This window comes from Chrysochloris asiatica, unplaced genomic scaffold, assembly GCF_000296735.1.
Source record: "Chrysochloris asiatica unplaced genomic scaffold, ChrAsi1.0 scaffold00069, whole genome shotgun sequence".
NCBI classification, from domain to species: Eukaryota; Metazoa; Chordata; class Mammalia; order Afrosoricida; family Chrysochloridae; genus Chrysochloris; species Chrysochloris asiatica.
Window position 1 is genome coordinate 4601648 of NW_006408587.1, and position 16785 is coordinate 4618432.

General features: G+C 45.4%; 1 protein-coding gene across 1 annotated transcript in view; it reads left to right on the forward strand.

The window, feature by feature from the left end:
• EPB41L4B (erythrocyte membrane protein band 4.1 like 4B) overlaps positions 1–16785 on the forward strand; it is a 223632-nt gene that overhangs the window by 199945 nt on the left and 6902 nt on the right. The window contains exons 24-27 of the mRNA XM_006864734.1: positions 1145–1334; positions 3115–3192; positions 12412–12528; positions 14887–14955. Coding sequence (XP_006864796.1) covers positions 1145–1334; positions 3115–3192; positions 12412–12528; positions 14887–14955 — 454 coding nt within the window. The remainder of the gene's footprint in view (positions 1–1144; positions 1335–3114; positions 3193–12411; positions 12529–14886; positions 14956–16785) is intronic.

Sequence of the window (16785 nt, forward strand, 5' to 3'; positions counted from 1 at the left end):
GACAGCAATCTGGTTGGCATTAAGGAAGAAGGGGCTTGTCTTCATTTCTGAGTTTGAGCAAATGCTGTTGATATTAAGACTGGGTGTATTGACCCCGAATCTACTGCCTGGAAACATTTTTCAAACCTTGACTTGAAACAGTCCCATGAAGTCATTTTTAAACTAAACATCAGTTTAGTTTAATTAATAACGTTCACCTTGAACATTGAACTCTTTGACAGAGTTACCTATATGAGATCAAATTGACAACAGCAGCCCTAAAGCATAGATGAGAACTTCAGGGGACAGGAGTTCTAAGTTACTGAGGGTGAAAATAAAACAGGTCAAGATGGTGAGCATGCTGACACAGTGTGAAGCCTGCAACCTTTGTGTACACATGAACTGTACATGTAGAAACTGTTGAATGGGTGTAGGTTTTGTGCATATTTTCACCAAAAAAGAAATGAAATAAAATAAAGGATGGGGAGGGGGTTGATGATGTTATCCAGTGCTGTACCAGGATGACCTTGTTGTTGTTAAGTGCCGTGGAGTCAGTTCCAACTCATAGCAACCCTGAAGAGGGTTTCCGAGGCTGTAAATCTTTACAGGAGCAGAAAGCCTCATCTTTTTCCCATGGAACAGCTGGTAGCTTTGAACTGCTGACCTTGCAATTCACAGCCCAATTCGTAACTACTATGCTACCAGAGCTCCTTAGGATGACCTTAGACCCAGGATAAACCCAGGGAGATAGGCCAGATTTCCTTATCTACCTGGGTCATCTCATTCCATCAGGAACTTCTAAGATGAGAACCACTTGGTCCTGAAACAAATGTGCCAATCTATCACATCAAAGGGACAGTCAGACCATGAACAGAGTCATGACACATTTACTCGGAGCAGTGGATAGCCATGAACCTTGTGTTTATTTACTCTCCAAAGGGAAACCACTCAAAATCTTAGCCCTGGCAAGTAACAGAAAATCCAGCCCAAGTTTGGTTTTCCAAAAAAAAGTCTAAGTATTGGATTTCCTAAGCTGGACATCTGGTGAACATCTGTTTGGGAAACTCCCTTTTCCACCTTCTTGGTCCTACCCACCCTCCTTTACTCCCCACAGTGTGTTTATTATTGTAATGAGCAGAGCTTCATGTGCTTTTAGTAACTGCAGTGATGAAGACGACCTCCCTCCGGACTTGGCTGAGGCAGTAGGAGCAACCACAACGACAACCACAAACACAGTCACCACTACCACCATCACTACCACACAGATCTCAGCGCCACTGGCATCTCCCAAGATCCAGAAAGTCAGCTCGCCTCAGAAGTCAGAAGGCAAGGGCCAGTCATCCCCAGGAGCCAAGGTATGGTACCCAGGAGAAGTATCCAGGATTGCTGGGAGTTCAGTCTGCAGTTTGGAATGGCATCCTGCATGCATAATGGACTTTGTACATTTCAAAACAACAATAAGAACCCCCCAAATTTGCTTTGTATATATTGGGCTGCCAAAACACAAGCCACATGTTTATAAATGACAAATCATAAAATGTAAAACCACATACACTGTATTTCAAGAGAGATTTAAAGAATTTGTGAGGGCAGTTCTGATTTCAGAGCAGCATCCTTGCAGTGAAAAATGTTTTATCCCCCATAACAGAGAATTTGGAGGAGTAAAAGTGATGATGTGTTCGTATCCCACTCCTTATAATGCGTAAAGGGACAGCAACAAAAACCCAGTTGCACCAAGTCCATTCTGGCTCATGGCTATCTCATGTGAGTTAGAGTAGAACCAAGTACCATAGAGTTTTCAAGACTGACCTTTCAGAATCAAATCACTAGACCTTTCTTCTGAAGTGCCTCTGGGCAGGTTCAGAGTGGCCATCTTTTGGTTAGTAGTTGAGCACTTAACACTTTTTCCATCCAGAGAATGGAGAATAAAGCACCATACGTGTGTCAGTGGCCACCAACTTTTTGAAGCCTCTCATTTGGAGTCCTGGTGTAGTGCCTTATGATAAACACTGGGCCACAAGGTCAGCTTGAACTGCAAGGTCAGTGGTTCAAACTCACCAGTTTCTCCTCAGAAACCCTAGACAGCGTTGCTATGAGTCAGAACTGGCTCAATGGCACTTAACAACAACATATGTACAAAACATTATTACTATCATTAGGTAACACAAGGAAGCTCAGAATCCTCCTGGAAACCCAGGTTGAGTTTCCCTCAGTGGAAACACAGGCACTATATGTATGTATATATATTTTATATCCCACACGATGGTTAAACCCAGGATGAAATAGTCACAAAACTTGCTCCAAACTTGGAAACAATTTAAGGGAGTGCAAGGATACACAGACACATCCTACCAGAGGCTTTAGGGCTCCCTCTCCTGGCCGTATCTCCGCTTCGGGTATACCAAGTGAATGGGCTCATTTTTCTCCTCACGGAAAACGGCCAGGCCCACTATGTTAGTGAGATCCTAGGGCAGGAGGAACACAATTTTCAGAGGTGCCTGATCTTCAGGATCTTCTTCATTCATGTGTAGATCAACCTAAGGTCCTGACCATCCCCACTCAGAATGGACTCTTAGATCTTCTTTTACACATAATAGGTTCTTTAAAGTATGTTTCCCAAAAGACCAATCAAAGAGCACTAGGAAGGAAATTCCAGCCTTCCTCCAGAAAAATTGTTTACAAATTTAAAAATTACTTTTTCCCCATCCCACCCTACCTCTACTTCTAGCCATTAGGTTTTGGGATAAATTGAGTTCAATCTCAAGATTTTGTACACTGCTGAGCAAGGGAACTACTGGAGGTTTATCATGATAATAGGAGCCCCTGGTTGGTGTAAGCAGTTGGTAGGCCATGTTTCAAGTCTATTCTGAGGCACTTCAGAGAAAAGGCCATGTGACCTGCTTCCTAAAGGTCATTGTATTAAAAACCCTATGGAGCACATGAGGTTGTTATGAGTTTGAACTGAATCCATGGAAACTAGCTTGGATTTTTGTTGTTGTTGTTGTTATAATAATAAGACCTATGTTAGAAAGAAGACAGAGGAGAGGTTGGGTACCTCTGTCTTCTCATTAAATCCAAGTATAACCTAGGATTTCCAGCACTGTAACTAAGCAGAACTTTTTTCTGCCTTCTTAGAGCCCCTCAGAACGAGGAGGTCCCTTGACCTTGGAGCCTGGTGATCTTCTGATGGATTTCACAGAAGCTACTCCTCTGGTAAATATTCTGTTTTGCTAAAACCAGAAAAGCCACTGATCTTAGAAACGTCTTAGCAGTGGGACAGATGGACAGAGGTGGGCAGTGTTGTTGAGAACTGTCCTGTTCACAGTTTAGTGGCTTAAGAAGCTTCCTTCTGGGGTTCAGGCCCTGATCACCTCCATTTCCAGAGCCCTTTACTCTGAGGGTGGTTACAGGGGTCCTCCGTGCTTCTGTGTGCTTCTCCTCAAGTGTTGCAGGGCTCCTTGGTGCTTGGGCCTTGGTTTCCTGGCTTCCTGAACTGCGCTCTTGCTGTCGCTTCCCAACAACCTGCTCTGGTCTGAAGTGCTGGCTCAAGCCTCATCCTGACTTTCCAGGCTTCTAAGTGCCTTCTCACCATCCTCCATCCCCTGCATGCACTTACCTCGTTAGGGATGGTGGCTCAACTGGGACTTCTGCAGGTGATAAATCTTTTCTGAGTGACAGTACTGGACCAAGAGTCATGAAGACTGGACCCATCTCTGTTCTTCTTAAGAGCTTTGTCACTGAATAGTCACTCTCCCATCTTCTGTAAAATAAGAATGTCATTACCTACTCTCTCTTCATCACAGGGTTGCTATAAGGGAGAACCCTTGGAGAATAAAGCACCCCCAATATGTGTAAGATATTATTAGCATTGTTGTTAGATGACACAGGCTAATTTGCATCTATCTATGGCTGGACTCAGCTTAGTACCCAAGTCAATGTGAGCATCACTCAGAGTCTGCAAATTTGGAAGGAGAGTCAAATTGTGAGGCAAGTTGAGAAATATCTACAGAGGACTTGCTGTGTGCTCAGCCAGGTGCTAGGCTCTTGGGGTCTAGTGGCAGCTGGAGGCTAGAGTGGAAGTCAGGGGCCTAAATAGCCAGGGACATGAGAGCACGTGGAAGAGCCCATGGAACTTCAGAGGTGGGAGTCATTCAGGGTGTACTGACTGGAGAGGAGTGCAGTAGATGCAGTAGCTTCCAAGAGATGGCAGATGGGGCAAAATGCTGTCCAGGTTTTAGGAATTCTCACAGTTCTTGCCTTGGCTGGCACTGGAAATCATTCATAGAGTTGCACTTCTAGTCTGGAGAATTGCTATAGTCTGGGAGCTTTGAGTCAGCACTTTTGAATACACAGTTGAGAACTGGTGTTGGGTGGGGCCCTCTCTGTGAACCCCTCAGAGGTAACTCTCCTCTTAGGTTCAGGGAAACATAACAAAGTTATTCCTGGCCTTATTAGGCACGTGGTCAACACTGTTCACAGAGAGAATGGCTCTTCTCTTCTTCCCTTCAATTAGTGTAACCCAGAAACAGAGGGCCTTCCAACATCACCCCTTTGCACAGATGGGGGAAAGTCGTTCCCAGAGTGGGTAATCCCACAGGAACTGAGCAGGCTTCTCTTCCAGGGCTCTCTGCATCACATTGGGTTACACCTGGCCTCCTGTTAGCAAACTTGTCACTTTAAAGAAGAGCAGGGTCTGGAAGAAGGCTCCGTTTAAAGCATTCCTTGAGTCGCAACCAACTAGACAGCACTTAACAACAACACAAACTGGGCAAGGAGAGGAAGAGGCATGGTGGAAGAGACAGAAAACTAGGCAGTGTGAACCTGATGCAACATCATTTGGAATGTTGTTGTTGTTAAGTGCCGTCGAGTCGGTTCTGACCCATAGCGACCCTGTACAGGGTTTCCGAGGGTGTAAATCTTTATGGGAGTAGAAAGCCTCATCTTTCTCCCGCGGAGCGCGCTGGTAGTTTCGAACCGCTGACCTTAAGGTTCGCAGCCCGATTCGTAACCACTACGCTACCAGAACTCATTTGGAATAGAAGTCCTTATTTACCAGAGCTAATTACAATGGGGACATTCAGTCTCACTGGATGGCAGAATGCCCCAGATAGACCAGAGAACCCCTAGAGTACAGCCATCCTAAGGGCCTATGAAGACACCAAGCAGGAGAAAACTCAGTTCTCAGGGCTGAATTGAAGAAAGTTTTCCTAGCAGGAATAGAAGTTGGTAGGGGAAGACATTACTTGAGCAGCTCCCAGGCTGCTACAATATGTTTCAATAGATGCCATAAGACGTGGCACCCAGTGGCTAACCCTATCTGGAGTCACTGGGGGAAGGAAGACTTCATTGTGTCTGGGTTTTGAAGTATGAATAGAAATTTGTCAGATGGAGAAAACAGACCAAGGCTTTCTATGCAGAAAGTACAAAGTGAGTAAAATACTGAGTATTTCTTAAAGTGCCTATGGTCAGTTTACAACCCCCACTCAAAACAAAAACAAACACATCATGGCTTGGAGAGGAATGATGAGATTCTCTTAGAGATTCGTGATCTGTGGATCGAGCTTATAGATTTAATGACCCCATGTTTTCATTGATGGAACATGATTGGTTGAAATTAGAAAAGAAGATTCTGGCAGAGCTGTGCCCCTCTCTAGCAACAAGCTCATTCCTTCTCCCCAGGGTGCCCCATTCACATCTTTCCTGGTAACAGAGTCCATTGACACCTGGACTGCTCATTTCAGACCAGAGTTTGTAATGAACCAACATTCCCAGGATAAAACATCCTTAGTTTTGGTTGTGTGCATGTGAGACATGTGTGCATGTGTCCAGGACTCAGGGAGAAGGGGAGCCTGAGGTCTGGCATTTGGTCAGAGACCATTCCCTTTGGGGCTTTCCTTAGCACCTTTGGCTTTGGCTCTACAGTGCTCCAGCATCCTGTCTCACTGAATGACAGGGCCTAGAGTAGGAGAGGAGACTCAGACAGTGGGCTCCTCCCTTCAGCTGGTCCTTCCCTCCATTTCTTCCTCCCAGCATCTCTCTGACCTTGCTATTGGGGTACGAAGGGTGCGGTATCTGTGTCTCTGAGGGCCTGAAACTGGGAAACTCACTCCCAGTCAGGGCTATCTGGTGATGCTGCCTGCCTCCAGGGCTCAGTGTCCTGAGGCTGGTGGGTGGTGAGCTGCAGAGTGTCTTGATGCACCATGGGAAGGAGCCAGAAGCAGAGTGAAAGGGTGAATGGCACCTTCCATGATGAACTTGTGGCCAGGACTTCCTCAATTACTTGGTCAGCTGGACCATCTCAGCACATACAGATGGGGCAAGCACTTGTACCAGGTCACATGGTAAGTCCACACCAGCTTCAGGATTAGAACCCACACCATGTACTGCTGTGGCAGCACTTTTCACAGTGACACATGACCTGAACCGGGACATGTCTCTCTCCTCTCCCAAAACCAGTCCCTCACCCATGAAAGTTGTCAGATGCCCTGGCCTCGGCCCAATTCCCCACAGCCCAGCTGTGGGCAGGTCTGGTCCAAGCCCTTGGCCCAGGTTTGGTCCCCATAGTTGCGGAGTGGGGCATGAAAAACGGGAATGCTCAGAGACTCAGCCTGCAGGTTCCTTTACTGCCAGCTCTGGGAATGGACACATCTCAGCCTCTAGCTACTTTCTCTGGACCTTCCCATGAACATTTTCCTTCAGATAAGGAAGCAGCATTTTGCAGGCATTTTCCCCTCTTTAATTGATACTTTTCAGTGCAGCTTTCCCTTGAGCTCACAACCTGCCTTCCTCCTACTGGCTGAGGCTCTGAGAGTCCTGACCAGCTTCTCTAGCCCCTCAGTCCAGTGCTGAAAAGACAGAACTGGAGGAAATTTTCTTCTCTTGATTCAGCCGCATTCTACCCAGATTCTATCAGAATTAGTGTAACCCTGTGATTCTTGATCCTTGTGACTAGTATCTGTATGAGTAGGTTTTCAAGAAGCATAGTCCAAACAGCCAAGAGTAATTAAAAGGTTCAATCTTTACTTGGCATTGCTCAGAAATACTTGAAAGGAGATGAAATCAATAACTCTTGGCAATACTTCTTGAATCTCTTTTTGCCGTCTTCTCAGTTCTCTTATACTCTGCCTTACAGTAATCCATTCTCAAACTTTCCACAAAAGTCCTCTTTCCAGCTTCACTCTTGCAGCTTTTTTCTTCTTTTTCCAAACCTTTTCTTTTTCAATCACTAACTCTTTTAACATTTAGATCAGTTTTCCAACTCTTAAGCTTATATCAATGCATTTGAATTATGGTGTTGGCAAAGAATATTAAAAGTACCATGACATGCTCTGATTGGTGACCACGCTCATCACCAATAAGAGGAAGTGAGGGAAAAACAGCAATGAAGCTGCAAGCTAAGCCCCTACAACGTTCAATAGACTCCTGTGAACCTGGCTAGAGACCTGGTTGGCTAGCAGTGTGGCAAGACCTGAGAACCCTTGGGCCCAGAGTCAGTGACATAGCCACAGAGGACTAGAGTGGAGAGTTGAAGCGTCCAGCTGATAAGAAGCGAGGGCATATGCATAAGAACACCCACACTTGCAGATAATACCCTCTTGACCTGGCGTCAATGACTGGATGATCAGAGCTCAACTAGAAGAAGAAGAGGAAAAAAGAGTAATCAGATACAATTTGATGAACTTGACCTATACCTATGGATGCAGTAGCTCAAAAGAGGGAACAAATCTTTACAGCAAGGATCATTCCCACCCCCTCCATACGCAGAGTAGACAGGGATGGGCAACTTGGACATTGGCTATCCAAAATGGGGGGGTGGGCTACAAAGGCAAGAAGTGACTGGTTTACAAGCTTTCAAGAGGGAACCTAGATCCAGAGGGCGTGGAAGAAGATAGAATCTCCAGTGAGTAGTATCCAGTGTGTCTAGGTGGGGCTGATGAAATGCTGATAGGTCTCTTGTGATACAATAGTGAATAATTGTTATCAGGACTAACTGTGAGGGTTGTAAATGTAAAGGTAGACGTTTTGTAGCAAGGAGGGGAGTGATTAACTTTGTAGTCTAGGAGCGGAGGTCCCTGGGACCATCAAGGGAGAAGAGCAGAGAGCAGCACCCTACCTAGAGAATCAGTGAGGCTTGAGATGGAGGCAGAGACGATGGAGCAGCTGGGGACTTTAGACCCAGAGAGGGAAAGGGGCCGTGTGCTGATGACTGGGGGGCAGGCTTGTAGTGTATACACTTTGGTTGGTTGATGATGCATAGAGGGGATTGTAACCATGGCAATGAAACGATATACGATACGATGAATGTAAAACTAATGCTCTCCCATAAATATCACATAATTCACAATAAAACATTAAAAAAAAAAAAAAAAAGTACCACGGACTTTCCAGAACAAACAAATCTGTCGTGGAAGAAGTACAGCCAGAATGCTCTTAGAATCCAGGATGGCAAGACTTCGTCTCTCATATTTTGGACATGCTGTCAGGAGGAACCAATCTGGAAAAGGACATCATACTTGGGAACTTCTTTTTTTTTTTTTTTTTGCTGGAGTGTCAGCAAAAAAATGGAAGCCCTCAATGAGATGAATGGACACAGTGGCAACAAGAGTGGGCTCAAACAAACAACAGTTGTGAGTGTGGCCCAGGACTGAGCAGTGTTTCATTCTGTTGTGCACAGGGTCGCTGTGAGTTGGAACCAACTGGACAGCACCTAACAACAAACATTATAATTTTTGCAGCTGTTTTCTGCCCATTTCCAAATTCTGGATCACACTATATCATAATCTGATCTTAGTTTCTTAAGTGGGGCAGGGGAAAGGAGAACAGAAGAGGTGGGGAACGGAGGTGGGAGGGAAAGACAGTGAGTATGACACCCAGTCTCCATTTGGTCATCTCGTTTGGGGTATTCTTGTGTGTACACATAGAGTTGGGAGTTATTAGTGATGGAAGAGTGGGGCTGGAAGGAGGGTACATTTACACGTGAATAACAATGGAGTGTCGCTTCCGGCCTCCCACTTCTAGCTTCACGTCCAGCCAGCAGCATATCAACATCTCTGCCTTCTGAATGCTGGCTTTCTTTTTGGTCTCTCTTTTGATTTCATATGTCATGAGTCACTGCACCAGAACACAAGTCTGTTCAGACCATAGAATGTTAGTCAAGAGTTCTTGTGTCAGAGAAGAGATCGTTGTTGTGTTATTGTTAGGGACGGTCAAGTCAGTTCTAACTCATAGCAACCCTAAATAGAGTTTCCAAGGCTGTAAATCTTTATGGGAACAGAAAGTCTCTCATCTTTCTCCCATGAAACTCCTGGTGGATTTGAGCTGCTGACCTTGAGAGAGGAGATAGATGTGGCCAAATGAAGACTGTGTAAGCCCAGGCCCTGGGTTGAACATCAGGAAAACTGGGTTCCCCTCTGGCTCAATAACTTGGTTTTTATTTTGAACGTCAGTTGACCAGGAGGGCCAAAGCTTAATTTCAAGTCGAATCAGTTCCTTTCTTTCTTCCTGGAATTTTATTTATGTTCTCTAGAGCACAGGTGGGTGGAGGGATGTTTGTGCCATCCATGATGTCATCTGCTCATTGGTACTTCTTGACACAGTCTCTTCAACTTTCATGCCCCTTTGGGTGCATAGAAACCACTTTCCCGCTGTGATATGTGAATCCTGACCTGCAAGACACACCATGCATTTGGCTCCCTCCTAGGTCCTACCTAAGCAATGGGGTACAGAGCCACTGAGCCTTTTAATTCCTGTGTCTCTGAGCAGCCCATGATGGAGAGAGCACGGAGTCCCTTTCCTCAGTACTCTTGATGTGTGCACCCCTCTCACTTTTCTCTTTCCAAATTGTCAGTCTCTTTTCATATCTGGATGATGAAGGAGCCTAACATGCTTTGTTGTTGTTAGGTGCCATCAAGTCAATACCGACTCATAGCGACCCTATGCACAGCAAAACGAAACACTGCCCAATCCTAGGCCAACCTCACTACTGTTGCCATGGTTGAGTCCAACACCATTTTTCTATGCTGAGAATCTTTTTTGCTCCCCAAAGAGTTGGATTTTGAAGCTCAAAAGTCAAGTGTCTGTATAAGAACCTACTTGCCTGAATGTGGAAAAGACCCTGTTGTTGTTTGTTATTAAGTATCGTCAAGTCAATTCCGATTCAGTGACCCTGCATAGGATTTCCAAGGAGCAGCTGGTGAGTTTGAACCATTGACCTTGTGGTTCAAACTGGCCTTGTGGTCCAATGCTTTATCCTACAGTGCCACACCAGGACTACAGGAAACACCGTAGAAGGAAAGAAAACATCAAGAGTAAAATATAAAATGATATTTCAAGACACTGTACCCTATTTCTTTCCTATTTAATACGGGTCAAGAGCGTAGAAGCCCAAGGATGTTCTTTGTGCTTGAATTCACTCAGATGCAGATGTAGAAAGGTCAGAAATGCTTGTGGGAATAGATCAACTTGTTTTTACCATAAAAGTCCAATACTGGGCAAAATCCTAAGTTATCCATTATAGTCTTCAGATGAGACATACATTGGCCTCTGTGCAACATGCCTGTGTTTCCTGATCATTTACAGCAGTTTTTCTACTCTTCTGAAAACACACATTGAGCGCTTATTATTATCATTGTTGTCATGGAGTGACACTGAGTCGGTTCTGACCTATAGTGACCCTTTATAGGGTTTCCGAGGAGAACCTGGTACACTCGAACAGCCAACCTTGCAATTCAAACCGACTTGGCAGTCCAGCACATTAACCCGTAGCGCCACACCAGGACTCTACCTACTATTATAAGCAGGGACAAAGGCCAAGAAGCCTGGGGTCCCAGAGGCAGTTGGTTCTGGTTGAAACCTTGATGCATTGGGGCAATGGTGAGAGCTGAAATCGAGGGCTGGTAGGAGTCAGCTCCGTGCAGGCATAGTTACCATTTTACAAAGCTTAGTGCTGACACTGAAGACCATAGAGAGATTTGGAAGGGTCCTAAGTAGGCGGGTCAAACGTCAAACTGAACTGCAGTGACTAACATGGACATAGAATAAGAATTTTTGTATTTGTTAAAAACGGATTTAGAAATGATCAACATGAGGGTGTAGAAACGATGTAGACTGAGACTTTGCAAATGCAATTTCTGCATCCCTCAAATCTGAATAGTAAAATAAGGCTGTTGTGAAGAGCATTGTGGGAGAACAGTTGTCAAAGTCCCGTGGAAACTATCCACAACTGCACAATTGTAAAGAGGACAGACTTAGATCCATTTGGAGAAAGAAAAACAAACCTGTTATTTTCTTGTTTTTTCATTGAAATGTGCCCAACGGCTCTCTATTATTCCTTATGGCAGAATGATACCTACATTTCAAGGAAACCTTCTTGAACTAAAAAAAAAAAATGCATGCACTTGTTTTCTGGAAAGAATGGTCTATCTTTGAAACCCAGACCCTGTCAGCTGCTCCCTGTCCCACATCCGAACAGCCCTTGCTCACCATCTGCATCCTCAACCAGTGCAAGCTGTTGTGTCTCTGCTTTGTGCATGGCATGATTCTGGGCCTGGGCTGGCAAACTCAGACCCCAGATGGCACAACACTTCTCTCTCAGTGCTTGTTGTCTTTCATTTAAGCAGTAAGGTGCCACGGCTATCCCAACTTAAAGGGCAATACAAGACTTCAAGGCCTGGGCCCATGGGCATGCAGGAGGAAGAACAGGCTCAGGGCAGTGCATTTTTTTTTAAAGAAATATAACAGGTCAGATCCTAAACCATATGTTCCTCTCCCTCCACACCCTTCATCCCCATATATTTCTCCTCTAGTGCTCTCTGGTGACATACACCAACATACATGCCACAGAAACACATAATGTGTGCCCTTATTTGGCAGGCTGCAGGCATGCTCTGAGCGTGGAAGTAAATACTATCAGGTGTGTGTCCCCTCCTTTATGTCTCCCATGGCAGACATCACTAATGGATCTGGCTCTCTTTCTGGCTTGACCTGGGCAATGCTTCAGAAACCTCAGCATACGTGCCAGGAAGCCACTATCAGTCCTGGGGAGTTGATACAGGAGATGCCTTCTACTTGGCTGTCCTGGGAATAGATTTTGTTTTCCTTTTAAATTGTGGTAATTATATATGTAATAAAACATTTTGCATTTCAACAATCGTCACATGTACCTGGGGATGGGTTTTGATGGGTCATTCTGGTGGAGAAAACACATGAGGACCAGAAAGGAGGAGAGAAAGCGGAGGGAGGTGGGAGGGGTAGAAGCAAGTTGACCAGAGGCTGCAAGTCAGCCATGGGCCAGGCTGGCTCCAGAACAGTCTGGAGCTGACAGATCCATCTTGCACTGTGCTGTCTTTCTCTCCTTTCCCTCCCTTCTCTCCTCTTCCTCCTCCTTGTCTCTCACCACCTCCTCCTCCCCTTCTCTCGTCTCCTCGTGAGCAGGCAGAGCCCGCCAGCGCCCCCCACTGTGCCCACTCTCGCTGTTCTCCTCCTCTCTCTCTCCCCATGAAGGAAGAGCTCACTGGAGTTTGCATGCACCCTCCAATCAAAACGAGGCTGGTAGGTACCTGGTAGGGTGAGGGGCCTGCAAGGAGAGGTGAGGTGGGCAGGAACTCCCAGGCAGTGGCCAATGGACATGTACAGGCACCAGTCCTCCAAAGAGCCTGGCTCACAGGGGCTCTCCCTTCAGGAGGAATGGAGAGTTTGGAGTCCAGCCATCCCTGCTCTATCTGGGACACCTGGCTTTGGTCCCACCTCTTTACCTTCTCAAGAACCAAAAGCTGGCTTTCCTAGAGTTTTAAGGAGCACAGAAGTTTTACCTTCAGAGAGAAAAATGTTCTAGTATTCACCAGATGGACTCTTAGTTGTATTTCTATTGAAGCTATTTCCACTTTTCTTCTCTTGCTAGGCAAATTATATTACATAACAGTTTAAAGGGATCACTTACAGTCCTAACCTAGCATGGTTTTTTTGTATGTTTCCTTCCAATATTTATTCATATCCATTCATAATTTTATATTATAATGTAAAAATTTTACGTTATCGTAGGGTCTATATTATCTCCTGTTTTTCGCTTTTCACTTAACATTGTGTTGTTGGGGGTTCTGTCTTGTCCCTGTTACAGCATTTTATTGAATTGTTACTGTTGAACCCAGGGTGTGGCCATCATTTACCAGTTCTTTACTGAGGGATGTGTGCTTTGTTTCTAGTTTTGAACCATTCAAGGGAACATAGCTTTTACATCAGGTGTTTTGTTTTCTTAGGCTAGCTCCTGCTGGGTTAAATCGTGCAACTTGGGCTTTTGCACCATTTTTTAATTGGCTGTACCAATTGACAGTACCATCAGAGGATAATGAGTATGTTTTGCCCAGGCTGACAAACACAGTGTGTCTATTGGAATATATTGTTCATATTTATAGCAGGTTTAAAATAAGTCTTCAAGGTTGCCTTCATGCTCCTTTGCTTAATAGCAATAATAAAATCACCCTTTCCCCTTCTCTGTCATGATATTCTGAGAATTTTCTCTATAGGCCATGTTTCCCTTTGATATTGTTCTCAGAACACCATGTTGGACCATTTGGCAACACAAGGACAATGTTGTTGGTAGCACAGGTTTCAGGGTGCCTACCTGCTTAGATGAGCTTGAGAGTCCTTATATTGTGTTGCAGGTGACTACTGTAGCAACCAGAGTTGGTGCCTAAGTCTAAAGGCAGTTTGGGGTCCATTCTGGGAATTCTGAGGTGTTTAAAGAGTCTTAAAAGAGCTGGGGGGAACGGAGCAGGCTAGGGCTGAACATTGTCATTCAGTGGAAAATACAAGGGCGTTGCCACCCCTAGAGAATAAGAGCCAGTGCCTTCACCCATTTAAAAAGCTTTGCCACATCTGAACAGGATCTAATGTGTTGTTATTCTCCCTATGTACATTTCCCCTCAGAATGGTTCAGAGAATTTAGTGGCTATCCCAGAATCCACAAGAAAGACCCCAAGTAACAAAGACTGCTGTCTTTGGGCAGTGATGGCCTTGTCCTGGACACAGCCCTCTGGCAGCTAAATGGTACAATGGCCTTTCAATCAACAGTTGTGTAGCATTGTTGAGCCTTTGGGCCTTGCAGTACCCCAGTCCTGCTTAGAGAAACAAGTATTCCAACATTCCCCCAGGCCTCCAGGGCACCACAGAGAAAGAAACAGAAGCAAAGACTCATTTAGCACCATTATACCAACCAGATTGGTACACTCAACCTCTATCAAACCTGCCTTGTGCTGCTGCTGCTCCCAGCCCTGGCAATTCTGAACACCATGCCTTCTTTCCCCAAAGGCCAGGGCTGCAGGGTTCTCACATGCTTGTGTGGGTTCCCCTGAGGTTTCCTTCTCTTGCCCAATGTACACAGGCAGTCCAACAAAGAAAGTGAAGAGACAGGGAAGGCCTTCTGGCCTTATTAACCCCAGGTCTGCTGGTACTCAGCCTGCCGTGGTAAACTGTGTTCCATGATATGACCTCCCAGCAGTCTCTAAGCCATTCCCCACTGCTATGGAGAAGCCATCAGAAGGCAGCCTTGCTTGCCTCATTATTCACCCTGATCATGGTCTTTTGTGGTTCAAGCCATGTGTAAGCATGCTTGGGAGGTGCTGGCCTGCAGAGTCAGACCTCAGGGAAGGGAGTTCCAGGGTGAAGTAAAAGCTGATGTTCAGCCATGAGTCATCCCTGCCGACACCCAGCCCATAATACAATGACAGCACAGATCTCCTCCTTGCCAGTCCTCCTGAGGAACCCGTATGTATTTCCTTACCCAAGCTATGAAGTCTCTGCCTGTGTGTCTCCCCACAGCCTTCAGGAGGTTTAAAAATGCACTGCCAACCATTTCAAAACTTTGTTTTCTAATCAGAAAGTAACACTCTTATCTTTCTTTCTTTTTTGAAGATAAAAACATTCCCGGCTGATACAGTGAACCCATTTCCTGAGCCTTTCACCACAGGGCCACAATTTACTGTAAGTCAATCCCAAAAACGATCTGTGTTTTAAAACATGGTTCCCAAATGGCACGCTTTTCTGTGGAAGGCCAGACCACAATGGCAACAGCTTCTTTGATCACTGTGAATTCCGTGTAGTTGGGAAGCAGCTGGGATTTGGGTTCTGGAGAACAAGTTAAATCTGCCTCTTGATAGTTGTGTGGTCTTAGGAAAGTCACTTTACTTGTTCTGAGCACCCTTCTCTTATTTAAGGTGGAAATTATAATGAGAAAATCTTCCATGTATCTGGTTGAGTCAAGAATCAAAAAGGATCCAGGATTTGAAGGTGTTTTACCAACCATGGAGTCCCTGGGTAGTGTAAACAGTCAAGCAGTTGGCTACTAACTGAAAAGTTGGCAGTTCAAGTCTACCCAGAGATGTCTCAGAAGAAAGGCTAGAAGATGGACTTCTGAAAGAACAGCCATTGAAAACCCTATTGAGTTCAATTCTATTCTGACACATGTGTTGATACCATTAGTCAGAATAGGCTCAACTCAATGGCAACTGGTTTGATTTGGTTTTAACCCTCACAGACCATGCCACAAATGTCAATTATGATTGCTGCTTTCCAGACTGGAGCTGCAGGTGGTGCAATTAATGAGACCCAGTAGTCATAACAACCAGCTTCTATTACCACCTGTCAGTCTACCTCCGAGCAGCTTAAGCTCTCTGCAGCATATTTTAAATGTGTTTAAATGTTCGCAGTTTCCTCATCTGCAAAATGAGGGATTTAGATGATTTTCCAACTGGTGTTCAGTTGTTCAGCATTTCTTCAAATGAAAGCCTCTGCAGACATCTACTATGAGATGCCATGTGGCACACAAGTAGGGAGGGTCCCCTCTTTCTCTTAATATCTCCTTCTTACTATCAGGGATCAGAGCTTATAGTCCCAAAACTGGGTGGTCCTGAATGCTCCTTCTGAAGGGATTCTGATCTCTCTGGATGATTTGTAAGGTGAGCTGTGATGTGGCCTAGGACAATCGATTTTCAGGGGCATGAGCTGCTTAAGATCCATAGGGCAGAGATGCTGGGACTGGGCCAGCATGTTAAATACTACTGCCCAGATATTCATCCTGGCCTCTGTTGTTTTTGCTGGACACAGCTCCCCAGCTGGAAGCTTTAGCCCTATTTCCTTCAGTTGACCATTGTGGACTACTCTGGCTTCCTGCCCAACCTTGGCATTGCTGTGAGGCACCCAGGGAGTCCTTCCTAAAAGCTGGGGACCAAGATGAAGCAGGAAGCGAATGTCAGAAACCACACTGAGACTTTTAAGAATTGGGCAAGAGTGGCTGGGAGGCTACTGAAGCAGGCAGAGGGCACAGCATGAATCAGAGTCCTCGGTCAGCAGGGGTCATCACACATTCAAGAGACTGAAAAGACGGCCAATGTGGCTAGGTCTGAGAGTCCAGGGAATGGGGTGTGTTGAGAAGAGGAAGGCAAGGTAGGCAGGACACATACACTGCAGGGGTAAAACCATACTAAAAATTCTTATCTTTATCCTAAGAGCAACAGGAAGGCTTTGAAGGATTTTATTAAAAAGGATTTTAAGCACCTACAGCCAGGGTAGGTGCATTTGGAAATGATTCTGTGGTAGCAGGGGTGGGGACAGTGGGGTCCAGGCCAGGGTGAATTGAAGAGCACTAGAAATCTAAGGACCTCTGGTAGCGTAATGGTTACGAATTGGGCTGCGAACCATAAGGTCAGCAGTTCAAAACTACCAGCTGCTCCGCGGGAGAAAGATGAGGCTTTCTACTCCCGTAAGGATTTACACCCTCGGAAACCCTGTACAGGGTCGCTATGGGTCGGAACC